This window comes from Crocodylus siamensis, chromosome 2 (assembly GCF_052110815.1).
Source record: "Crocodylus siamensis isolate JL-2025a chromosome 2, ASM5211081v1, whole genome shotgun sequence".
Lineage (NCBI taxonomy): Eukaryota > Metazoa > Chordata > Crocodylia > Crocodylidae > Crocodylus > Crocodylus siamensis.
Genome location: NC_143396.1, coordinates 55,167,227 through 55,194,276, shown reverse-complemented (window position 1 = coordinate 55,194,276; position 27,050 = coordinate 55,167,227). Strand labels below are relative to the sequence as shown.

The following is a 27,050-nucleotide window of genomic DNA, read 5'->3' as shown; positions in this document are numbered from 1 at the left end:
CCTGACGGGGCTGGAACTGTCTCTGCACAGAGACGTGTCTCCAGAAAGGCGCCCTGCCTGTACTCCTTCCTGCCTCTCTTGTTCAAGGCAGGATCACACTTCAGGGGAAGGGATCCCCAGAAGAGGTCCCCAATCCCTACTCAGAGGACCACAGCCGCTCTGCAAATCACCAGTGGGTCTCAGGGTGCTGACTTCTCCCTTTTTCCAGCTGGAAGTAAAGGGAGGGGAAGAGGAGGTGGGCAAAAGGCACATTTGATTTATTTGGGGTCAGGAAGGAATTCTACCCCAGGGTCGGATTGGTATGGACTATGGAAGTTTTTGCCTTCCTCTGTAGTGGCCTGTATGACCTTATTCCTAGGATCTCTTGAGCTTACATTAACAATTTTTTATAAAAGCAGGACATTGGCTGCTGCGGTTCCCCTGCTTGACTTGTGGCAGGTTAGGGTGTGAGGTCTGTGTTGTGTTGGGGTTGATAGTAGTTTCATGTAGAGTTTACATAACACAGGGTATAGGATGGTTTGAATAAGGATGATCCTGCCTCAAGCAGGGGGCTGCACTAGGTGCCCAATGGAGGTCCCTTCCAGCCCTACATCTCTATGATTTCTATGATTAAACCTCCAACAAAAGCACAAGGTCCTACTGCACTTAAAAGGTAGCTAAAATACCTACATATTCTTATTGTTATTCTTTAGGTATGCAATTATTGCCACCAGAATGTAACAACGCTGCAAAGGGAAGGGCAATCTGCAATTGCAAGTGGATAAGGAGATGCTCCATTTGATGAAATCTCTAAAATGTGAGAATACTTACAAACTGTAAAATATTTGTAAAAAAACAGAGAACTTATTTTGTCTACATACAGGTAAACCAAAGCCATATACATGAAGGAGACAGAGGGCAAGGCCAGGCTCACATGCAAATTTCAAAGGTATCATTCAATATATTTATATGTAAATTAAATAAAACTGAGTATTTCATTAATCTGTTTCAAGAATCAAATTAATCCCCAAAAACTATTCTTCAAAACTTTAATACCATATTTGGAAGAAGGTGATATGTGAACTCATATCAAATGTAATCTCCTGTTCACAAACAATAGCGTGAACCCGGATTTGTGATGAGTGGAGCTGCATAAAAGAAATGTTTCTACTAACGCATGAGTGCATGTGGTAGCCAAAGAAATACAACAAAATGCCTGTAGAATACCATTTGAATCATGGTACATAATTGGACCAGATGTTATTCTGAGATCGCACATAGCCAAAATTGTCATCTTTCAAAAAGTGTGTGTTCCTTTTTTCTGTCATTATGCAGAAAAGGTCAAAAATGAGATATAAGAGATTTCAGCACTGCATACACAAAAGTTATTTCTAATTTTTCTCTTTGCAAGCTAGATACCTAGAGGAAACCTTTCAAATTAAACATTCCACACTTGAAGGTAGGACCTCTCAGTTCTCTGTAAATGTATTCAAAGTAAGGAGTTAAATGGCTCCACATGATTTCATATATCTTTTGGCTTATTCAGCAATCCAAATGCAAATCTAAGCCAGAAATGTCACAGGCATATCGTAAACATTTGGGACATTTCTTGAAGAATTTGGATAAAAAAAAGGAACAATTAAAATGAGAAATAATTATTATCTAGTTTTGATCTGGGGTGCACATAAAGAAACTCACATTTCTACTAAGTTATGTATAGAAAGAAAATTAATGGTGTTCAACCTTAACAATGCTCAAAATATTCAAAAAAGGGCACAAACACTTTTAATATGCAATGTATATTAAAATAAAGACCCACCTGATTCTTGCTGTGGGACAATGGAGAAGGCACTAAAAGATGAAGCAGAAATGTTTCTACTATGAGGGGGTAATCTAGAAAAGGACGTGTCCTGCCACCTAACCTGCTTTTTGCAAGATTTATCAGATAAAAGGGAATGGCTATGACATACAGAGTGCAGATTTCCCAGCAGAAATTCATATAGGAATGTTTTGATGTGATTTTTTTCTGTGCCTCCAACTATTCTCTGGTAAGGGAGCAGAATACAGTTGAGCATAACTTCCAGTACAGCGCAGATAGCTAGACAATACATTTGCCTGAGGCTCATTTTTCCTTAAGAAGGACAGAATGTTCTCTCTAGGCTACTGTGGAACTGAAGGACCAAATCCTACTACTGGTCTTTATGAAATGAGCTAGAGAACAAGAGCAACATCTGTTACCTGGGAGGACTTCTGCAGCATGATGGAGCAATTTGTTTAAATAAAAGGACAGAATGTAGCGACTGGAGATAAATAAAGAGAAGTAACAGTTTGGCGAACGGGTTCTAGAAGAATAGGCAATGCAGAGTAAGAAAACTCTGATATTTGTACCAGAAGCAGACAACTGAGGTATGCAAGCTGATATCACTAAGCAAATACAGGAAGTGACGAAAAGGATAGGAAAGATTGGAAATGGAGATGTTGGCTCATCTCTGATATCACAATATTACTGCAGAGAGCAAGAACAGAGAAAGGGATGGATGATTGGTTGACTTACTTCTGATGTCATAATCTCAATATCCAATGAGATACTGGGTTGAGGGAGAAAGTCTTGATGATGTTGCAAGTTAACCATCCATCAATGGGCTGTTTAGAGGTCTGACTATTTTCACTGTTCAAAATAATCTAAAATATTAATCTAATCTAAAATATTAGTTACATGGCAAAATGCATTTTAACCTATGTATCTTTTCAATATACTATATTTACATGAATCCAAGATGACTTTAAATTTAAGACGACCCCCCAATAATTAGATTAAATTTGTTTTTAATTTTCCATGTATGGCATCAAATTATTGGGGGGGGGGTCATCATAAATTCATCCCTGCCACCACTGCAACAAGAAGAGCGGTGTCAGGGAGACAAACAGCTAATCCCTTGCTCCCCTCCCACCTGCCTCCATACCACTTATGCCCCCTGCACCTCCACTGCCTGCCCCCAACAGCCACTTGTCCTCAACCACTCTGACACTGGTTCTGGCTCCATCTCCAGCCAAGTAGCTTTGGGGATGGCAGCTCCAGCCCCAGCCCTTTAGCAGCCACTAGTCCCAGGCTGCACTCAAATCCAAGATGAGGTTTCTTTTTCCCACATGTAGAATGGGAGGGGAAAAATCTGTCTTCAATTTGAGTAATATGGTAAGCTATTTGTAAAATAGGTAAGGACCTTGTGGCAGGACGCGACTTAGGGGTGCCATGAACTCCCCTAGCACCCCTACCTACTGTGCCAAATTGGGTTTAATGCACCCTCTCTCTCGCCCACCACATCTTTGATGGTAATTTGTTAAAGGGAAGCTGCCTTACTAAACCTCCTTGGCATGGTGCCTTGATGTATCTTGGCTCTGTCTAGTTGCCTGGTGCACTCTAACCTCTGGGGCTGCACGTGAGTCCCACAGTCACCCGTGCCCTCACGGGTCCCTGGACTCATCTCCTGGCACCTCCTGGCTTCTCCCGCAGCTCTCGTAGCCCGCACCGGGGGGCCTGTCTCCCCGCGGCTCTCGTAGCCCGCACCAGGGCCTGTCTCCCCGCGATCCCCTCAATCGAGGCTCAGGTGGCTGTAGCCGTGCCTGGCCTCCAGACCCCTTTTTCAGGTCCTGCACCTCACTGGGCTCCTCACAATCGAGGCTCAGGTGGCCATGGCCGTGCCTGGGCTCCAGATCCCCTTTCCGGGTCTTGCACCCCACTGGGGCTTCTTGCCTGTGCCCACACTGGGCTCCTCCCAATACTGCCCACACTGAGGCCAGGGTCAAGACACCCCAATACGCAGCGCCCTCTCTGTTACCAGGAACCCCCAAGCTCCTGGGGAGCTCCTATGAGGCCTCCTCCAACCCCTACAGCCTCACCCAGTCCTCCCGTGTAATAACAAACAACAAACAAACAGAATAACATGAGCCAACTGGCTATAACTCAAACAAAGCCTCCTTGCTAAAACGTGGCTAAATCATCCGGTAGCTTATCCTCCCAAATCCCTATCAGGGTTTCCTCCACCCAGTATCATCACGCAAAAACTGCTGAGGCCAGCAGGCTTCTCTGCCCTACTTATTCCCAGCAGAGCTCCCTCTTCCTCAGCTGCCAGGGGGGAACTGACTCTGGTCTCAGCCTAGGCTGTTTATATAGGCCAGGCCCTGCCTCCTTCTGGTCAGCTGACCCAACCACCATTGCCCCGGCAACCGGCACCTGTCCCTCTTTCTAGGAGCAGAGCACTTCAGTGTCCTGTGACAGACCTCCATGTGCAATTGAGCAATTTCAGCCAGCACATATGGGCTATTTATGTTTACTGCTTTTAATATCTCATAGTAAAAGGAGCTATCAGTCAAGCACAGGGGACAATTTCTCTGCATAAGCTAATCCTTCCCACACTGGACAACCACAGTGGGCTGTTGAATTGCACACTGAGAACAGTGACTTTGAGTGTTGCTCAGTTGGCTTTCTATGTCTACTTTGCAAGCTTCCTGAGCATGTTGTTCTGTGTGATAACTTTGCCTTCTGTCTTTTACACGTTACTTGGAGTATGTGGTTTTTGTCATGCTAAGGTAGACAAGATTATAGTAATGGGTGACTGGGGCCCTGTTGCAGACAATTTTAAATTGTCTGCTGGCTTCCTGATTCTAGAGATGGCTGAGATTCACTTCCACTTGAACTGGTTCAGCATACAATTGATTCTTAGTAGAGCAGATTGAGCTCTCAGTGCTGATGTTTATGTAATTTCAAATCCAGCAAAAGCCTTGGTTTGGGCAATGATGTACAGATTGTAAGGATCTCCCCACTTGTCAAAGCTGGATCAATCACTATTGGTCTTCCCAGGTTAATCTCCTCCAATGCTTTCCTGCCATGCCTTTAATGTTTTGAAATAAAATACAGAGAAAAAGAAGCAGATAATGGGAGGCAAGATCTTCCATTTCCCTTAGTATTAGGGTAGTTGTAATAAGTCTATTCTCAGCGCTCTGCCACCCCTACACTCTGTCCTCACCACACCACAGCTGATCCCAGGCCAGGGATCTCCTTCAGCTTTGTCCTCACAGCAAGCAAGGCAAGATGACTGGTGACTATTTGTTTTCACTATGTAAACGTCAGTTGCCACCACGCCTTTGCATAAATACTGTTAGTCCAACTGTCATTCTTGGGGTGTTATCCCCCTTTCTACCAGTGAAGCAATTCCCATCTGCTTCAGCACTCCTTCTCAGAGCCTGTTAACTACCCAGCCACACCTCTTAACTCATTCATGGTTATGGGCAATCCCTCATTGGGTAGAGAATTAGGCTTCTCATTCCATCAGTTAATAAAGTGACCGATACAGTCCCAGTCACTTTATTCTTCTCCTGATTACATTCTTGGCAACAGATCTATTACATGCAGACCCCTTGTGCAGTTACCCTGGTAACTCTTGATTCCCCCTGGAGTTGCATGGCTCACAAGCCAGTTACTTGGCCCCTCTCTGTCCAATCATCAATCACCCATTTGATTGAGTCCACTCAGAGCTTCCATTAAGTTGCCTGATTTACAGCGGGACTTTTCTCCTTTGAGGACTCTCAGTCCTATAATTCTCCCCTTCTTACTGTCCAGGGAGAAAACATAGACGAGACTCACCAAGATCTGATGTTCTCTCTCCTTGGCTGAGGCTTCCAGCGCCATCTGTTCCCTAAAAGATAGACGTTTCCTCTTCCCTGACTGTAGTTCAAGCTCCCAGTTCTCTTACCAGTCTCTCCAGTTAAGGTTCCATGCCTCTGCACAGTTTGCACAGGCTACTGTTCCCTGTGTGTCCCCTCTCCAACGTACTGACCCTCCGGGCTGACCCTGTTTTAACTTCTCCGTACATACCCAGAACAGCGAGAACCTGCTTGTTAGTCCCACATGTTTCCTCACTGTATGCAATATGTGGGCAATCAGAGGCACCTGGGACCCTGTTGGTGTGTGCGGCAGCGTGCTTTAATTGGCCTCGTACATACATGTAAGTCTCCCTCCACGAGTGTCGGGTGAAGTTCTCTGGGCTGCCCTGTTATCATCAACAAAGATAAATTTCTTGTGCCTGGATGCATTGGTTGATTATTCATGTAGATATTGATTAATACTGGTACAAGTATTGGACCAACAAGAGACAAAGTGCTGCTCGACCTGGTATTGGCAACGGGGGACAATCTGGTCAGCAACCTAATGATCAAAGGGAAGCTGAGAGACAGTGACCATGAGCTGATCACTTTCACTATCCACTGTAATGCTGTCAAGTCAGTCAGCAATGCAGAAGTCCTCAACTTCAGGAAAGCTGACTTTAACAAGCTCAGGAGGCTTGTTGGCAAAGCCTTAAGGGACTATGAGCCGAAGGGGAGGGGAGTTCAGGATGAGTGGCTGCTCCTCAAGGGACTGATCTTGAAAGCACAAGCAATGTCTAGCCCATCTTGGAGGAAAGGCAGCAAAAGAGCACAGCAGTCCCCTTGACTCTGCAGGGAACTAATGGACCTCCTGCGTCTAAAAAGAAAGACCTATAAAGGATGGAACCACCTCAAAAGAGGAGTATTCTGCACTGGTTCAGACCTGTAGGGAGCGAACCAGGAAAGCCAAGGCTGCGACTGAACTCCTACTGGCTACACGTATCAAAGACAATAAAAAGTCCTTTCTTAGATACGTGGGGAGCTGGAGGAAAAGGAAGGGTAACACTGGAGTCTTGCTAAACCAAATGGAACAACTGACAACCGACACCCAGGAAAAAACCAACCTGCTTAATGGGTATTTTGCATCAGTTTTTCACCAGCCCAAGGGGACGCCCTGCTCAATATGATACAGAATGGCCAGGGTGAGGGAGAATTGTTACCCTACGTCAATATAAACTATGTGAAGGGACACCTTGAGAGACTGGACACCTTCAAGTCAGCTGGCCCAGACAGTTTACACCCCAGGATACTAAAGAAGCTGGCAGGCATCATAGCTCAACCACTGGCACGATCTTCGAGAACTAGTGGTGCTCAGGTGAAGTGCCCAAAGATTGAAAGTAGGCCAATGTGGTGCCTATCTTCAAGAAAGGGAGGAAAGTAGATCCAGGGAACTACAGGCCTATCAGCCTGACCTCTATCCCAGGGAAGATCTTGGAAAAAATTATCAGGGACCATTCTTGACAAACTGGCTGATGGCAACATCCTGAGGGATAGCCAGCACAGGTTTGTTGTGGGTAGGTCTTGCCTGACCAATCTCATCTCCTTCTATGACCAGGTGACATATCACCTGGACAAGGGAAAAGAGATTGACATCATACATCTTGATTTTTAAAAAGCCTTTGATGTGGTGTCCCATGATCTCCTCATGGAAAAATTGGCCAACTGCAGCCTCAGCTACATCACAGTCTGATGGCTGGGGAATTGGCTCCGAAGTCAGACCCAGAGAGTGTTAACAGACAGAAGCAAATCATCATGGTGTGCCATGAGCAGCAGGGTCTCCCAAGGCTCCATCCTTGGGTCTGTACTTTTTAACATCCTTATTAATGATGAAGACATTGGTATCAGAAGCAGACTGCCCAAGTTCACTGCTTACACCAAACTTTGGGGTACAGTGTCCCAACCTGACAATAGGATGGTGATCTGGGCCAACTCAGACAGGCTCAGAAAATGAGTGGATGAAAATCTGATGGCATTTGTAACAGGGGAACACCACCCTGTTACAGGAACATTCTGGAAAAGCATCCATTTTGTTGAGAACTTTCTGTCCAACCCGTAGAACTGGGCAATATATTGACCGTTCACCATCCAGGACACTAAATACACGCTATGGACTTCGGTGAAGCATCCATTACTTGCTGACAGTGATGAGGTGCTCAACCAGACTGAGATAAAAGGCTTAATTGCCAATTAAGTCTTCCCAGCTGGCACCTCTTGAGTTAATGGAGGTGCTTCCTTGGTTTGAGGTAAGGAATGGGATTCTGTATCGCATAGACAAGAGCAAGGGGGGTGAAGAAGTTGCCTAGATGTTGGTACCCTGACAGTACTGGCCGAGGTTGTTAAAGATAGCTTATACCCTGCCCATGGGAGGACATTTGGGGTGGAATAAAACCAAGGCATGGTTAAAACAAAGAGTACTTTAGCCTGGGATGTATAAGTTGGTGGAGAAATAATGTAAAGAATGTCCTGAGTGTCAAAGTGTTTCAAGTTATAGGCTGGTTCAGGTACCCTTGATACCGATGCTGTGGGGCAGAAGGCCCTTTTGACAGGATTGCGTTAGATATTGCAGGGCCGTTCCCAAAGAGTGCAGCCGGGTTTCAGTATGTATTAGTCATGATAGATTATGCTACACGGTTTCCTGAAGCCATACCCTTGCGTAGTGTCACTGCATCAATGGTGGCCACAGAACTGATAAAGTGGGTATCACGGGTAGGAATACCCTGTGAAATTTTGATGGACCAAGGCAAAACTTTTATGTCAGGAGTCTTGAGGGGTGTATGCGAGGCGCTCTGAATAAAACAACTTAGGACCTCTGTCTATCACCCCCAGATGGATTGTTTAGTAGAAAGGTTCAACAGAACTCTGAAAAGCATGCTTTGGGCCTGTATTCAGGGAGACCCCCAGAAGTGGGAGTGAATGCTACCGCCATTGTTATTTGCGGTCAGAGAGGCCCTGCAGGCCTCAACGGGGTGTACCCCGTTCGAGTTGGTTTACGGGCATAAACCCAGAGGTATATTGGATATTGTTTGTGAAGGTTGCTCCAAGAGATCTTTTGAGAAAGGAGAGACCACTCAGTTCATGCAGGACTTCCGAGAACATTTAGAGAGAGTACAGGGGTGGTGCAAGGGAATTTAGAAACGAGTCAACAAAGACAAAAATGTACCTATGATTGTCATGCCCAAGAAAGAGACTTACAGGCTGGCGATTGGGTGTTAGTATTGGTACCTGACCATAGTCAAAAACGGTTGGCTCAGTGGCAGGGCCCATTCCAGGTAACCCGAAAGTTAGGCCCTGTAAATTATGAAGTACAAAGAACCGAAGCAGTGGGGAGAAAACAAGTTTATCACATAAACTTGTTAAAGAAATGGAACGGTTGAGAGTCCTGGTTAATGAAAGAAGATGTAGGAGATTTAGATGAAGTAGGGGACCCCAAAGTATTGGAGTGTGAACCGAGACAGCCCCAAATAGGAGGTGAGCTGTCGGCAGAACAGAATGAAGAGATAATGCAGTTAATCTGTAGGTTTCAGGATGTGTTCCAAGCCAGGCCCAGGACAGCAAGAGGGGTATACCATAAGATCAGGACCCCGGAAGGGTGTGTGGAAAGGTGTGTGGTCAGCGACCACTGTCAGAAGCTGCCGAGGCATATCTGGGGAAGCTGTGAGGCAAGAACATGTCCAAATGTTAGAGACAGAAATAACAGAGTAATCGCAAAGTCCATGGTGAAACCCACTTGTGATAGTACCCAAACCAGATGGCAGTATTAGGATTTGCATGGACTTTAGGAAAGTTAATGAGGTGGCAGCCTTTGATGCTTTTCCCATGCCACAAATAGAGGAGATGTTAGAAAAGATTGGGCAAGCCAGATACATAATAGATTTAACAAAAGGATACCGGCAAATACCTATGCATGAGCGTGATAAAGAGAAAACAGCTTTCGGGACTCCCTTTTTCAGTTTAAATGTATTCCATTCGGCCTCCGTGGGGCAGCTACATCCTTTCAGCACCTGCTGGACAGGATATTAGCCCCTCATCAACGTTACACTTTGGCGTACATTGACAACATTGTAATATTATTGTTGTCCTGGGAACAGCATTGTCAACATTTACAAGCAGTCTTACAAGAACTCAGGAAGACAGGATTAACAGCAAACCCTAAGAAATGCAGTCTGGGACAGAGAGAGACCAAGTACTTAGGTTTTCAGATAGGCCAGGGGCAGATAAAACCAGTGGCTGACAAGGTAGAAGCCATAAGAACTTACCAGTTACTCAGAACTTTAAGACAACTGAGATTGTTCTGGGGATGTGTATAAGACACCTGCCTTATACACACCCCGGTTTCAGGAACCGTTTTTCCTGCAGATGGATGCATCAGGGTGTACCGTAGGCACTGTGTTATTTCAAAAATGGCAGGGCGAGAAATGACCTGTAGCATATGCCAGTAAAAAGTTGACGAAGGCAGAGACCAACTATTCCAGAATAGGACAGAAATGTCTTGCAATCAGGTGGGGCATTGAACTGTTTAGATACTATTTACTTGGTCGGAAATTTGTGTTGATTATAGACTATGTTCCTCTAAGATGGCAACAGATGGCCAAGACCAATAATGCTAGAATGCTATGATGGGCTCTCACCGTACAACCTTTTCATTTTTTAGTTGAGTTCCAAGCCAGGAAGCAGCATGTGGTAACTGATTTCCTGTCCCACTCCACAACCAATGGAAATGAGTGGCGGTCCAAAGCTAGAAGGGAAATAGAGGATATAAAAGAAAAGACATTGGACAAACAAGGTAAAGAGGATATTCTAACTAAAGAGGGAGTTATGTAACAGGGAGACACTGCCCTGTTACAGGAATGTTCACGTAAAGCACCTATTTTGTTGAGAACTTTCTGTCTGACCCGTGGAACTGGGCGACATGTTGACTATTCGCCCATCCAGGATGCTAAATACACACTATGGACTTTGGTGAAGCATCCATTACTTGCTGACCAGGATGAAGTGCTCAATCAGATTGAGATAACAAAAGGCTTAATTGCCAATTAAGCCTTCCTGGCTGAGGGGAACAACCGGAGATTGACAACAGCTGGGTGGAAACATTGCATAAAGGACTGTCAGTGCAATCAGCACTTCCCTGGAAGGGGAAGGGGAGCCAAGGCTTTAGACACCAGAGATGGCAAGCAGCCTGTGCAGAGGTGCAGGAGATGAGAGAGAGATTTGCTAAGAATTTCTTGTTGAAGCAGCAAGTGTCAGACATCTGGCCTGTTTGAAGACAAATTGAGGATTCAGCTGGACGATTGCAGCTCCATCCGGATCTGTGACAAGGACTTTGTTGCTGTGAATTAATAAGTGGGGTGGGCTAGCAAAACCCACCCGGTAAGTGTTCACTGATAAGTGTATCGGGAACTTGTAGGGAGAGCCGGCTGAGGGTTCTACGGCTGGCAGCTAGCCGAGTTACGCTTCTTGTGAGCGGGCATTGCTGATGCTCATTATTAAAACTAAGTAAGCACTCCTCCTATGTGGTGTCCCCCTTTAATTACTCCCATCAAAGTTGGCAGGAAAGATTGACACCAAAACAAGGGAAGACGAAGCTATAACATCTTGTTGCGTGCCCTAGAAGAACATGCTCACAGCATTCAACACCAAAAAATGTAAGATACTCCACCTTGGGGAAAAAAACCCACAGCACACTTATAGGCTCGGTAGTGCTACGCTTGCTAGCACCATGGCCGAAAGGGACTTGGGGATCCTGATTGACCACAAGATGAACATGAGTTGACTGGTTCATGACATGTCTAAACAGAATTCAGTTTTCTCTGAGATTAGGTGCTTTTCAGTGAATGATGGTAGGTGGCTTAAAATTAGATGTCTGTACTTTAGCTCTGATGCATCTTCCCCTGGCTTCAGGAGTGCCACAACATGCTTTTACATTCTTTATACATGACTGATCATATATTAAATGATTTGAGTAGCCAGTACCTTATAGCCAATCTGAAATGTTTGACCCATTCAACATGAATGTCATTAGGGAATAGTCAGATGTACACATGAAGCACTTCAAATCCTGCTTTTGTTTGAAACACTTTTAAGTAGGAGTGTGTCACTGTGTGCAAACATATAGGTCCCTCCTACCTAAGCACTTAATAAGGTGCTGGAGCAGATGATGTTGTGCGGCCCTACACCTATTGGACTGGTGAGGATGGATACAGCATCCCTCTCAGTCATAATTCCTCAGAGGTCTTCACATACAGCTGAGTGGAAGTGGCAGAGCCATGTGGGCATTTGATCCTCTAGCTTCTGCTTGGTGCTTTCTGCCATTATAGGACTGGTCAGGGAATGGTTGGCTACTATGTCCTTGCCCTCCAGTATCTCATAATGCAGCATCACTAGATACTAGCTCTGATTTTTAGCTCACAGCAGAATCTTCACCCATCTGGCAATGCTTTCTGTTTTCTTCCAGCACATCTGCCAGGCAGCTCAAGGCTCCATGACTCGGACACTCAACGATGCCTCATTGAGTGGTGTTATACACCATGTGCCTCCAAAGAAAACATAGTTGAAGAAAAAGAAATAAGGGACTCCATGGGGGACAGCCTTCTCTGGAATCACCTGCAAACTTTGTGCCACTGCTTCTGGGCCCAAGAGACAAATGGGGCCTGATGGAAGCATGAATCTTAAGGATCAACAACAGGCAAAACCTGAGAATAATCAGGGCTACCATCCCTAAGATCTGCACTGAGCTGGCCCTGGTCCAGAGGCAAGCCAGTAACATGATGGTGCCCATAACTGTAGCGCAATGAGTAGTAACTGCCATCTGGAAGCCAGCAATCTTCAGTAGTCTCTTATCTGTCACCAACCACTTCAATGTGAACAAGCCAATCACAAACAGTTTAAGTAAAGTGAATGGGACCACTTATGTGCTTAAAAGTGAAAGAGATGAAGTAAAAAGAAGAAAGCAGGATACCACAGGGAAGTAACAGATGGGCTGACATTAGTAAAATTGCACGGTTGTTCAGCTCACTGAGGGCTAATGCACAACTTTCCATAATAGCTTCTCTTTTATAAATATGTGGTTTAGTTATATAAGTTTATATAATCTTCACCACAGAAGTGCTAGAAAATATTTGGTTAACTACTATTGTTTAAACAGAACAATAAACATTTGTGTACAAAAGAAAAAAACCCTAAAATATAAATAAAATGCCCCAAAGATGCTTTTTATTTTCCTTATCCATTGCATAGTAGTTAAGGTAGCACATACTCAAATCACAAATCATCACTACAGTTGACATTCTTTTGGACCATCCTAGCACAAAAGTATGGGATCAAAATGATATATAAAGAATGTTTAACTGGATTTGTTGCTTTAAGAATTACTTTACCCCTTCTGTCTCTGACTCGCAACCTTAATGTCATCCTTTTGTCATCCTTTATTTTTCTTGCTCCATCTCCACTGGTGTTAGGTCTCTCACTATGGCCAGGTCTACTTTCACAGGAATATAGAACAATGGACAGAAATAAACCTCCTGAGACACTAACTACAGTCTTTGCTACCACAGGCAACTACACATTATTCCTTTTGTAAATTCATCAAATTTGTCATCTTAAAACTGGTTATAAGATGCCTCTTCTACTTTTTCACATAATATATCATTTGACTGTTTGGGGGACATGCTGCTAAACACAAAGGGGAGGAGAGGGGGAGATTCTTGCCTGATTTGGTGATGTAAAGAGTCCTCAGTTGCTGTTGCCATGGCATTACCTGAGTACAACAATGTCATTGCACCACTTCTTGATCCACCCTGGGTGCTCCAGTAGAGTAGTAACCATGCTGACAAGAGTGAGCTCACTCTACCTGCACTACAAAACTGAATGGCAAGTGCAGATGCACCCACTGCAAATCTCCCGGCTCTGCCCTTGGAGGAATAATAAAAATAACCTAAAATAGCAAATTAATGTTAAAAAGAGTACTGAAAGGATATAAAACATCACTTGGTTTAAAACACTGTCTAACCAGCTGATCTTAAAATAAGATCCTCATTGGGGGACAGATTATTTTGTACCTGCCTGTTGTGGATTTGTTATCTGAATCATCTACTGCTATTGCTTGAGACAGAAGCCTGGCCTAGACAGACCATGGGTTTGATATAACACAGTGGCGCATCTACACACGTGCATTTCCTGTGCAGTAAATAAAAATTACCGCACAGTACCAGTGTGTATCTACACATGCATACCTGTATTGTGCAGTAAATACGTTGACTTATGCCAACTTGAGCATAAATTTGATACCTGCATTTATGCCTGATTAGTTACTGTGCAGAAACATGTGTAGACACCTTACTGCACAGTAACACTGTGTGTGGACTGACTTGGGACTAACTCTAGTCCCAAGTCAGTCCACACAGTGTTAATGTGCTTTAAAGCCTGCATGTGTAGACGCCGGCCTATTCCCACTTACTGTGCAGTAAAATCAAGCTGGCATAAATGCACGTTTAGACACATCCCGTGAGAAGTTCCTAGGTTTCTCTCTTCTCCTTCAAATCAGTCACAAATGCTTCCTCTCCAATTGCACCAAACACACTGTGCCCCCCATTGAATCCCTTAAATAGTTTCCTATCTCTTTGGGCATGGCTACATAAAGAAACATATAGATATAAGTACATACTAGAAAAAAATAGATAGATATTATATCCTAGAAAAAGATATAACAGAATGTTGTGTACCACAGAAGAGAAAGTTGGGTCAACCAAGGAAGAGATGGTATGAAGGCATGGAAGTGTGAACTAGACTATACAGTAGCAAAGCTGGTGACAAGAGTCAAGTGGAGAACATTTGTTCATCATGTCACTAAGCCTCTTGACAAGAATGGCACTTGATTGGATTGGTTGACTGAAATGAATAAGTATAGTTATAGTGGAATAATTATATACATCACTTAGGAAGCAGAGTAATTTTTCTTTTATTCCAAAAGAGTGTTTATACAAGGTAGTTATATGGGTATAACTATGGAGAAATTATTCCACTATAGCTATGTTTCTAGGCATAGCACTAGATGTCAGTGTTCTTGGATAGACAAGCCCTTATGAAATCAGATTCAAGCTCCTGTTCTTCATATTCAAAGTTTTATGTAAACCTGCCTTAACCTACTTCTCTACTCTTTTCTTCTTTATTTGTCCCTTCTTTGGTACACTTTTTGCAGTTCTCTCATTTTAATTCCTTTAGTTTCTTTTTGCTGGTCCTCACAGTGCCATTCCTATGAGTGGACAAATCCCTCTGCCTTCAGTTCCTTCCAGGAACTTCCCTCCAACCCATTCTTCTAAGAACTACTCCTTCTTCCTCCTCTTCATCAATATCTTCCATCTTACCTTCTTTCAAGTGTGATTCTGATTCTTGCTTTTGAATCTTGTCTATATTAGGTGTTTTCCTCACTGGAAACTGTAAATCAAGTGTCACCCTTAACTTGAACCCAATCCACCTACTTTAAACTTGAGTTACCTGTTTGAGAGAGCAAACAGACTAAACCCTGAATGAGCACAATCCATGTAGCTGCCAAAACAACTTCTCACAAGTCCCACTGCATGCCCAGAGAGAAGAGTTTTCCAACAATTCATGGTACATATCAACTTACCAAAGCACTAAGAAACATGGGCTATGCCTCTATAAGCATAGTGCAATAAATGAACGTAGTTATCAATTCAGATGCAGCGTCTCGAGTGTTATTTCAGTGTAAGCATTCCGACTCAGCATGTTAATTCTAATATTTCTCCCTTTAATTTTGAGCTTATGCAAAACTTAAGAACTAGCAGTTTTTGTAGATGCATAAGCCCAAACCCTGCATGGACTGTAAGTAATCTGTGAGCCTTAAAAAACCATAAGTAATAAAAGTTTTCAACCCTCATTGGTTTCCATCAATTTGCAAGTAGTCCTCAGACTTACGATACAATTGGCTCCTGAAAATTGTGTCTTAAGCTGAAACACTGTAACTCGGAACCAATTTTCCCATAGGAACAACTTTATAAATGGGGGGATTGGTTCCTGAACCAAGACCCGATACCCTATTTTCACCAAAAATAACCCAGAATGTTGTACTCAATCATAGAAGAGTAATATAGCTACATTAATGTATTTAAATTGTAAATAGCAATTGTATTGATTTGGAAGGACTTCTTTGAAGTGACTTTGCTGGACTTTTTGAAGGGTTCTTGGTTGGACTGAATCTTGTCTGCTTTCCTAAAGAAAGTGTCCAAGGAAGCTTGGATAGATGTTCTCCAGCGAGATGGGCAATGCGGCGAACTTGTTTGCTGGCATGGCGTCGCATTGGATCAAGTATTGTAAAGTCAAAACTGACATCAGAAAGTTGAAACAGGGTGTCAATTTATGGACGTTGTAAATGCTGTTCATTGTAACTCTAAATGTCTTAAGTCAAGGGCTGCCTGCATATGTTAAACTGCTTTCACAAATTAAAAAAACAAACACCCTAGACATTGAAGAAAGAAGGAAATTGAGAGTCCTCTTGATATATTCCCCAAATCCTGAGGCAAATTTTTATGAGACTTCAAAATATCTCAGCTGGCATTTATAGCAGACTTTTTGTTGTAGTGAATACCTTTCAAGCCCAGAAACTTTAATGAACAGCAGATTAAAAATACAATAGGGCATTTGAAGACATAAAAACAAGGACAGGTAACAAGGACATGTCACCGGCGGGACTGCAGGGCAGAGATGGATGCAATGGGGCACGTGCCGCAGCCTAATGCGGCGGCCTCTGCCACACAACTGAAAAGCCTCCCGCTGAACTCTTCGGAGGCCGCTCCTTGTCAGGCTGAGGCGGCAGGAAAGGAGAAGTCCCCCGGGCCGGTGGAGGCCCCCCCGCGAGGTCGCTCCAGCAGCCCAGTAGTTCAGCGCGAAATCCCGACGAGCTCCCTTGGCCGGTGTCGGAGGACGGGAAGAGTCTGACTCGGGGGGTTGTAGCAGCCTCGGCGAGGGGGTCGAGCCGGCTGGCGGGCGAGACGCAGCCCTCCAGGCGCGGGGGAAGCCGCGGGTACCACAACGCAGCCCGGGCCGGTGCCCGCCAGGGGGAACTGCGCGCCCTTCCCCAGGCCAGCAGCCGGGCCTCTGCTACGTGCTGCGGGCGGGGCTGGGAGGAGCCAACGGCCAGAGGCAGCGGCGCAAGATGGCGGCGGCAGCCTCCGAGCAGGTGGGTCCCAGCCGAGCGCCCCTCGGCCTGTGGCTCCGGCTCCGGCTGCTGAACGGGGCGGGCGGCGGCCGCGGGCTGCGGGGGGCTGGCAGCCCTGGGGCCGGGTGGGTCTGTGCAGCTGGAGCCGCGCCTCAGCTGGCAGGGGGTCGCCCCTCCAGGCTCATGCCCCGAGGGGAGGCCCAGAGTATAGGGCGGCAGGGCTGGGTGGGAGCTCAGACGCCGGCTGTCGCACCACCCCTATTCCAGCCCTGTTCAGCCGTCAGCTAAACCCTGCACGAGCCTGAGCCCACGCTCAGTCCTGGCATCAGCTGACTAAGGGTTGTGGAAAGGGGCGCAGGCCGTGAGGTGCTGCCTCGCCTCTGAAGCAGCAGGTCTGTTCTCCAGGTGAAAAGGGACTAGGGGCCGTAGGTGCAGACCAGGGGCCTAGGGCTGCCTTGTTCAGTTTAAGATTGAAGCAGTAACAAAGAGCTTCATGGGAAGGAGTTCAAAACAGGCTGCAGGGCTGGGAAACAGCTTTGTTACTAGGAGCAGCTGACAGGCAGCAGCATGGCAGAAGACAGGACAGCTCAGCAGGTGGGTGGGAGGGCTAGCAAGGCCATTAAAAAGGAGAGAGGGCCCTTAAGCCTGTCGGGGTGGGGCGGGGGGATTGACAATGAGCCATGAAGTCAATTGACTCCCCACACACTGCCTGACTAGAAGTGCTGCTGTCACTACCAGGCAGCTGGCTTTAAATTTGGGTAGAGCAGGAATCAAAGGAGGTGGGTTCAAGTGTTCTGCTATAGGAGATACAGAGATACCTAGATATATAGCACAAGCTTTTGGGAGCTGAAGTTCATTTCATGAGACCCTTTGTGCAGGTCCTTTCACAGCCATTAATGAAACGAGCTTCAGCCCATGATAACTTTTGCTATATATCTTTGTTTGCTACACACACACAGACTCTCTCTTTCTCTCTCTCATTTACTGTACATGTATTTGTTAGTCCAGGGGTTGTCAACCATGGATACACATACCCCCAGGGACATTTGGGAAGGCCCTAGGCCTGCAGTTTTCAACCTTTTTGCGTGAGTGTACCCCTGGCAGCTGGACATGGATCATTGTACTCCCAGCAGCCGGATCCAGCGCAGGGGGAGGGGACAGCACACAGCTGGATGCAGAGTGGAGGTGAGGGGGTGGTACATGGCTGAATGCAGAGTGGTGAGAGCTGCCACATTCAAGCTTCCCCCACCCACCACATCCAACTAGGCGGGTGTTGCCTGTGCACCAGCACGGGATGGTGTAAGCATCACTCTGTCTCCACCTGCCAATGAATACCCCCAGTTGACAACCCGTGCCCTACAGGGTACATGCTGGTGTGCGGGACCACCCCATGCCACCACCTCCCAGGAGCAGGGCTGTGTGGGGACAGCAGTGCCCCTTTGTGGGCCACACAGGCACTGTCTGGCTAGCTAGACGCAGAGGGGTGGGGTCCTGGAAGCCACTGCCACCACCCCAGGCTGCTGCCACCATTCCACATCCAGCAATGCGCTACCCCGCCCCCCCCCCCCGCTCCTGCTCTACATCCAGCCACCAGGGGTACACTTAATAAAAAAGGTTGAAAACCCCTGTGTTAGTCTATAACAGTGATTCTCAGCCAGGCTGCCCACTGCCAGATCCTTTGAAGGGTGCCCTGAGGCATGAGGAGATAAGCTAAGATAGGTAGATAAATGTTGGCTCAGGTTTGTCCCTGCCTGACCAGCCCCACACCCACACTGCCTAGCCTTTCTGCAAGGAGGTAAACACTGTAATATATAAACTAGGTGCTACTTAATTCACAAAAATTATGGAGGAGTGTCTTGAGTCCAGAAAGGTTGAGTACCATTATATATCACCATTTGTGGGTATGTTAGACAAATAAAAACAGGAAAAATGGGTTATACAAACTGCACTTCAGCTGTATTTTATGGCTTGCATCCTCATCGTTTCCTAAATTCTTGTGCAAGTGTCTTAATGGATTTACCCACTAGTCCAGAGGAAACCAGAAAAATCTTTTTCCATCAGTAAATAATCTGATAGAACCATATCAACTCTAATACATAAATATGTACAGTGAAATATATTTTATTACATTAAATATGCCATTAAATTATTTACAGCTGAAATACTAATGCAACAAATCTTGCTGATACTTTGTAGATGTTATCTTAATAATTGATAAATTCCTTGTAACTGTTTTTTTTGGTAACACTATCTGTACTGATGTGAGTTAAAAACTGAAATTCTAAACATGAATGACAGTTTAAATATTCCACAAGTCACTTAAAATTCTAACTTTGGTGTTTTTCATCACTTTGTAGCAAAGCTCTAATGGTCCTGTGAAGAAGTCTATGCGTGAGAAAGCTGTTGAGCGGAGGAACATTAATAAAGAACATAATAGTAACTTTAAAGCTGGATATATTCCAATTGATGAAGACCGTCTGCATAAAACAGGCTTAAGAGGCAGGAAAGGCAATTTGGCCATTTGTGTGATTGTCCTCCTTTTTATTTTGGCTGTCATCAATTTGATTGTGAGTACATTACTTAGACTGCAGGTGACATTTGGCTATGTTTGTTTTATATTTGAGCCTTTGCTAAATAGATAAACTTATTGCAGTATACATCAGAATAATATTGACAGCACAAACTTGTAATGTAAAGATTTATTTTTTATTTTTCCACTCCTCTTCCGTGTATTAGCAGTATGAAAACTTTCACAGGTTTGGGTTTTTTATTTGGAACAGCTCCCAAATTATTCTGTTTTTTCTGGGTCTTATCATCTAAAGAAATAATCAACTATATTCTCCTTTTACTGCATTTCTCGCTAAAGTCCTCTATTATTACTGATATTAAAGCGCCATAATTTTGCAAGTGGTTTTACAGGAATTAAGCTGTTCCTGACTCAAACAGCTTAAAATCTAAGGGTGCCTTATAATGTTCTGACACATTGTAATTGCAGCACGTTGGAGCAGACTCAGTTAATCAAGTGTGCTGGAACATGGTAGTTACCGTGCTCCAGCAGACTCCAGCATCTTGTGCATCCGTGTCCCCATGCTTAAAAATGGCGGCACGGGTGCTTTAACTAAAGCATATTCAGTGAGCTTTAATTAAAGTGCAAGGAGCAGGAATCTTAAATTAATTTCCATTCCCAGAGCTCAGCAATGGTAAACAGCACAAAGCAGTATCAGTGCAATGTACATTCAGAGTTAGTATACTGAAATGGAGTGAATCACCTCAGCTAACCATGGAACTTTTGTTTTTGAAATGCATCTATGACCATTTTTAAACCTTACACTTTGATTTGCTACTTGCTAGCTCACTACTAGAATGCCCACCTTTGCTTTTCATTTTCTCTAAATAATAAAATTATTTCTTCTCATAATTAAACATTTCAGTGTACCAACAACTTTTGAGGAGTTTTCTTGACTCGTGATTAACTGTTTCCTGCATTAACACCCTTCCTTTGCATTTATTTAGCTCAGAGTGCACCTGTTACCTCAGACAGCAAGATGACTTGATTTTTTAACTTAAATAGTGTACAGTGATTTGATACATATAGAAAATAGATTTTTTTTGTTTTTATTTCAAAGGAGTTTTTATTTCAAAATTCATATTTAAAATAAGAGCTGCTTCTTACTGTATTCTGGTGCTACCAGTAGGAACTATTAACACGGTAAGGCAAAGGACAGGTTTTTTTGTTTTGTTTTTTTTCTTTTTTAATAGAAATAATTCCTTTTACATTTGCATTGTAAAAGTGATTCATTGCTAGAAATTTTTAACTGTAACAGTTAATTAAATTTTGTCTTTTGAACACAGTTGTTTTCTTACAGTGTTCATAGATACAAAATTACCCTTTTTTACTCTTTTAGATCACACTTGTTATCTGGGCTGTGATTCGGATTGGACCCAATGGCTGCGATAGCATGGAGTTTCATGAGAGTGGCTTACTGAGATTTAAACAAACATCTGACATGGGAGTCATACATCCATTATATAAGAGTACTGTAGGAGGCAGGCGTAATGAAGATTTGGTGATCACTGGGAATAACCAGCCTGTAAGCTGGATCATGAGTTGAAAGTATATGGGCAATAACATGGGGGAATTGCAGTATTGGTAGTAATGGTAAATATAACAGAAACATTTAAGATTAACATGATTTGTTTTTGAAGATTGTATTTCAGCAAGGAACAACAAAACTCAGTGTTGAAAAGGACAAAACTTCCATTACCAGTGATATTGGTATGGAATTTGTTGACCCACGGACACAGAATACTTTGTTTAGCACAGACTACGAGACTCACGAGTTTCATTTGCCAAATGGAGTGAAAATTTTGAATGTACAAAAGGCATCTACAGAGAGGGTATGCTTATTTTAATATACTCATCTCTTTTTCCCTTACCTAAGAGTTCACAATCAGACAGTTTTGTATCTAACAAGAAATGTATTTGTGTTGAAATGTAGCCTTTCAAGCATATGCAGGATTTTAACCATAAAATGATTGTCATGAAAATAATATTGCCCTGAAAAAACAGTCCTGAAAAATGATAAGTATATGGGGTTTTTTACCACACTTTGGGAAGTAACAAAATAATTTAGAACAACACTAATGTTTTAACTAGCCATTATAATATAACTATATGGAAAGGAATGCCCACATTCCTATTTGATATTGGGTTCTTCATGCACAGGTAGTAGTTCCAGTTAGCTGTATGATTACTACCACTGAAAAATCTTTGGGCATCTCATCTTTTTAAGAACTTACAAAGCTAATCACCAAAATTGTACCTATTATTTTCTTTTTCTTGATGATTATATTTTGGTTATAATCAAGTGTGTGTAAGTCACATGACTTGTGGGTAGCACATACGTTTTTTAAGTGCAATTAAATTGAAAATGAAAACCTCAGCATGAAGTTCTGTATTTGTCAATTTATTACCTCCAAATCAAATACATTCTATTTCCAAGTAAAGTTTTCCAGCTGCAAATCCTACAGACTGTGTCAGGGAACTTACAGCCAAACTGATATTTTTCTTGTACATCATTACATATAATTAAGGCTCTGCAGCCTTTTCTGCTAAAAAGTGGAAAAGTTATTTTTATCCTTACAGTAAACAGATATGACTCGATGCATACAAGGAGTAAATCAAGCCAGTACAGAGGAAGCAATTTTCCATAGTCACTTTTCATAGCAAAAAACCCATTTAGATTAAATTTTAGAACCCAAATGAACTGTGTATCCTTCTAAATGTTCTCAGATTGATTATTGATATCCTTGTTATATTTAAACTTGATCAGGAATCTGCAAGTATAATCCATCTGACAGGCTAGAATAATAAACTTTTTAGTCAAAACAGACCTTTTAAAAAAAACAACAATCTTGTTTCTAAATATAACTAAATGAGAAGTCTTTGGAGATTTAAGGATAATGATATGCGACATGCATTAATACTTTATGAAAATTTTTAGCGGTTTTGATATCTCTTAGTTAAACAATTTAACAGAACTATTTAGACTCGCATAAATGGAACTTTTCACACTGTACCCACCTTTACTTTTTTTCCACTCTCTCAGATTACCAGCAATGCTACCAGTGATCTAAATATAAAGGTTGATGGACGTGCCATTGTACGTGGAAATGAAGGAGTTTTCATTATGGGCAAAATGATTGAGTTTCGGATGGGAGGTGATATGGAATTAAAAGCGGTAACTATTCTATGTTGGCAGTTGTTTATACTATCTTATTTTCAAACTGAAGATGATAAATTAATTATTGCATTTCTTGTAGGGATCCAATCTGCAGAAACTTATGTTGTATGAAAATATAGTTTAATAGTAGTTCAACTCAAGTTTGTTATTTGGAAATACTACAAAAGCAAATATATTAGTCCAATTTTTAAAGGGCTTTCAAAAGCTTTGAGCTAGCTTGTACTAAACCATTTTTGAGGTTGTGTTAGCACTGTGGATTGCTTGGAGTGGGGAATAGGTAAAGGGGAAAACAGCATGAAAATAAACATTTTCTTGTCTGGAAACATGAAGTAAAGTCTTATTTATTGTTTCACAAGTAAAACTCAATATATTTGTTTTTAATCCACAGTAAATATTCTTTAACACTGCAAATATGACTGCTATACAGTTAGCAGTTTTTGCTCAATATTGACCTATAAGTGAAAGAGTAAAATGCATTGCAGGTCAGAACTGAGGTGTATGATGACATCATTGGTAAAATTAGTGAAATTATAGCTCACAGACTAAATAAAAATGTTATTTTGTTTACATCTTTAAGGTAGTTTTGAAAAGAGTTATTGGTTAAATGTATTCTTCAGAAAAGGAATACTCTACCTCTGTTTGAATATTTGCATAATTATTCTTTTACTAGGAAAACAGCATCATTCTGAATGGAACTGTTATGGTCAGCACATCTCGACTGCCAAGTTCTTCTTACGGGGAACAGTTTAACAATGGCGACTGGGTGCGCTACAAGCTCTGCATGTGTGCAGATGGTACTCTATTTAGAGTTCAAGTGATGAGCCACAATATGGGTTGTCAAACTGCAGTCAACCCCTGTGGAGCCACGCACTGAACATAGAAGCACTTGGAGGAGAGAGTTTGCTTGGAGAGTTCATTTACATGTTTACATTTGTCTGTATAAAACAGTTGCATGCAAGGATTTATTGTTTTGCAGTTTATAGCCGTTTAAATTTGTTTTGTAGCATTTTTAACACAGGGCATTGTGTTTAGCAGTATTATGCCTTATTGCATACTTTCAGTATTTAAAGCATTTATTCTAATAATAGCTCTGACTTAGCACATCCTTCAGTTGAAGTACCTTGATTAATTGCAATCAAAAGATATTTTTATTGAAGACCTGATCCTAACAAGGCACTTAGTGTTCCTGCAAAAGTGCCTTTAATACTGCCTCTGGAATGCAGGTTTTCTTCCTACATTCCTAACAGGTTGTTGGAATCAACGTAGAATGAAGGGGCAGGGTTTGGAGGATGATCATTGTTCCAACTTTGGTATGTGGAAAAGTCGTACTGTTTGTTGTTTTTCTTATTCCATAGAGCCTCCCTCCCCCCTTGGATCACCTTTAAAGAAAGGGTTCAGAGGAGGAGATGGGGAAGTACCTGTAGCCCACTTCATGAGAGTCATGCTTAGCAGGAATGAAGGGAACCCGAGTGAAATAACTAGGAATCTTCCCAAGAGTAATTTAAGTGAACGTTCCAACTTTTTAGAGAGAAACTGAACAAAAGGGGAAGCAAAGGGCAAGCGTTCCCTTTTAGACTGTTTTTCCGTCCACCTTCAATCACTCTCACATGAATAATTCTTTGGGGTGAAGAAAATTCATCACCTAAATAACTGCTCTCATCAAAGTGCATCAAACTGTTTGGCATGTTCCAATACCCATGCTTACACTTTGGATGCTAAAACAGTGGTTGGCTTTTAAAACTGTAGCCAGGTGAAGGCAATTAAATCTTTATCAAAATAGATTCAAGTTATATTTGCATTTGATAAGTATTGACTGTTGGAATCTTAATATGAAGTCTTCATAATTACAATTCTTTTCAATGGGTTGGATCTTTCAGAAGACATTTTAAGAAAAATCTGGGACCCATATAGGCAGCTAGTAAAATAAGCTGTCCCGATATAAGCATGTCCTTTACCTCATTCAAACAGAAGCTTAGAGAAAGAACATCGGGATTCAACTTTTGGGCAGCAATAAAAGCCTTTAGGCAGCTATCAAAGGAAAGCCAAAGATTGTATGCTTGATAGGAATATGGTCACTGTTGTGTGAAAAATTCCAAATGACTAGTTTGTAATTTTAATATTTGCCAAAACATTTATACATAGTGACTGAAAGAACCTATAGCAGAGTTTTGTTTAAATTTCCCCTTACTTCAGCTACATATTATGATGACTATTTAAAAAAAATACTTCCTAGATTCAGAAATATTACCATGAAAATATTTCCATCCATTAGTATTATTGTACAAATGTTATTTTAAGTAGAATTGCTCATTTTTTCATGTTTGAAATATTATCAATACAACTTGTGATTGATCAAGAGTATTTTTCCCATCATCATGATGTTGTGACATTTATTTAAACTATGCAAAGCACTGTATTTATGTTACTTAAAGTGATATTTTGAGGTGTATTGACAATAGTTTTTTCACTGTCTAGGACAATATCTTTTTCTTAGATATTTTAATACAAATAATTTTATTAGTTTATGGTATTCTACAAGCGATGCTCAAAACACTGGTATACCACTAGTATAAGCAGTAATGACTGATACCATGACTGTAAAACTTTTAAAAAGATGTATAGTTATTTACAGTTCATAAAAATGCAAATGTGTTACTAAGTAACCTGGTATTTACATTCTAATTTAGCAGATTAGAAATGTGTACTGATCCACAGTTCTAAATATGACAGTAGTTCAGGCCCAAATATAGCATGGTACGTAAGCACATTATCTAAATTTAATGCAAGTGGAATTGTTTATCCTCTTTAAAGTTAGACAAATTCTTACGTATCGTGATCAGTTGAGGTCCTCAGTAAAACCATTATACCCTACAACAGTTTCTGGAGAGAAGTTCACATATTGCTCTGTCAATGGAACTTAGATTTGCTTATTTTAAACCTTTTTCATTTGTTACCTTTATTTTGAAATGGTTTCCTTTTACAACAGGCAATACTTAACAAGAAGCCATGTACAGTTTCCTGGAAATGTTATTCCCAGATTTTACTAGATAAGAATGCATTCTTTTCCTAAGAGTTGTAACAAGTGTTACACATTAACTTCACAATTGAATGTGTCATTTGTTATAGGAAGATAAATACATTCTTACTTTATTATTTTATGGTGCCCATGTGGGTGCAGGGTATTTCACAAAAGACTGTTATGTTCCCTGCTCCAAAGCTTTTGCAGTCTTAGGTTCTTCTCCTGAATTGTGCTTTTGACTTTAGAAGGATCCTGATGAAATAAATGCAGGAGTCTATTAATATGGAACAGGATACAGGACAGAAGCCATAGTTTAGATGGGAGGCAACAACTGGGGGTGAACAGTAAAGAAGTATATACGAGGAACAGACGAAGACAACAATAATTGCATTTTAGGATGTGTTCACGTTTTGGTGTTCAGTTTTGCTTTTGGTTGATGTTTTCTTGAATATGAAATAAGTCAAAGTAAATCGACACACTTTAGACACGGCAGAATAAATCTTAATATTTTGCACTTACACTGCGTGTTTCATTCATAAATCTTACTATTTTCCAAAAATAGATAAGCATTATCCATACCTTACTAAAATTAAATTTCCCTGAAACATGCAAAAGTTCTAATATATTCACTCTATTTCTAATGGCAAACTGATACTTTTTTACATCAGCTTCAATTTATAAAAGCATGATATAAAGAGTGACAGTACTTTTGGTAAAAGGTAAAAAAATTGTAGTCAAATTTATTACCTAGATTAATTAGAACATCTACCAGGGAACATTATAACCACTATACAATGAATATTGATAACTTTTGGATACACGCAAGACTCAAAATATTACCTACACTTAGCATTCTTATTGAATGTCTTACTGAGACACTAAATGCAAAGTTCATTTGAAAGATTTGTTTCTAACAACTGCAATACTCTTAAATTACAGCTGAACTTGTGTAAAAATTATATGTATTTAATTGAAAGTCAGCAAAAATAATCCTTATTCAGATAAGGATTAATATCTAAGGTGCTAGTGCTAATTATTTGTATACTGTTAGTATATTTGATTGCCTTCACTAAAGTTTACACAGTTTAAAAATACTAATGACTTAAGTACCCTGTGTTGTGTATTTATTTGTGGTTTCACTTGAACTAATTCACTTTTTGTATTCTCTACTTTTATTTAAAGACTTGTTGTGCTCACATGTTTATTTAACTACTACAGATGCATTTGAGGTTCTAGAGGTGTTCAAAGTTCAGGCTGTGTTCCTCTGTAAAATACACTGCTATATACTTCTAATATAGCTTCTTGGAAAAAAAATATCTTCTGCATTTTTTAAGGTGGCTGTTTGAATATGTTAAAACAAAGTATGAAGTTTCTAATACTTAAGATTTGAAATGAAACAAATAAATTTCTAAAATCCAGACTCTGCTTTACAAGTTTT

At 41.8% G+C, this 27,050-nt stretch overlaps 1 protein-coding gene across 2 annotated transcripts; it reads left to right on the top strand.

Annotated features, from left to right (window-relative positions):
* The first annotated feature begins 14,132 nt into the window (after nucleotides 1-14,132).
* On the top strand, nucleotides 14,133-27,030 carry SGCB (sarcoglycan beta). Of its 2 annotated transcripts, XM_090035908.1 has the most exons (6): nucleotides 15,926-16,870; nucleotides 19,207-19,416; nucleotides 20,755-20,940; nucleotides 21,056-21,247; nucleotides 22,459-22,590; nucleotides 23,264-27,030. In XM_090035908.1, the coding sequence occupies exons 1-6, from the start codon at nucleotides 16,847-16,849 to the stop codon at nucleotides 23,465-23,467; spliced, it is 948 nt and encodes a 315-aa protein (XP_089892034.1). In that variant the 5' UTR covers nucleotides 15,926-16,846; the 3' UTR covers nucleotides 23,468-27,030. The 2 variants fall into 2 exon arrangements, with proteins under 2 accessions (XP_089892035.1, XP_089892034.1); XM_090035909.1 differs by lacking the exon at nucleotides 20,755-20,940 and having other exon boundaries at nucleotides 14,133-16,870.
* Nucleotides 27,031-27,050: the final 20 nt, after the last annotated feature.

Excerpts from the sequence above, each read along its gene's own strand:
- SGCB (XM_090035908.1), top strand. The coding sequence starts at position 16,847 with ATGGCGGCGGCAGCCTCCGAGCAG. Across the intron at positions 20,941-21,055 it reads TCACTGGGAATAACCAGCCT|ATTGTATTTCAGCAAGGAAC; the intron begins GTAAGCTGGATC and ends TTGTTTTTGAAG. Across the intron at positions 21,248-22,458 it reads AAAAGGCATCTACAGAGAGG|ATTACCAGCAATGCTACCAG; the intron begins GTATGCTTATTT and ends CCACTCTCTCAG.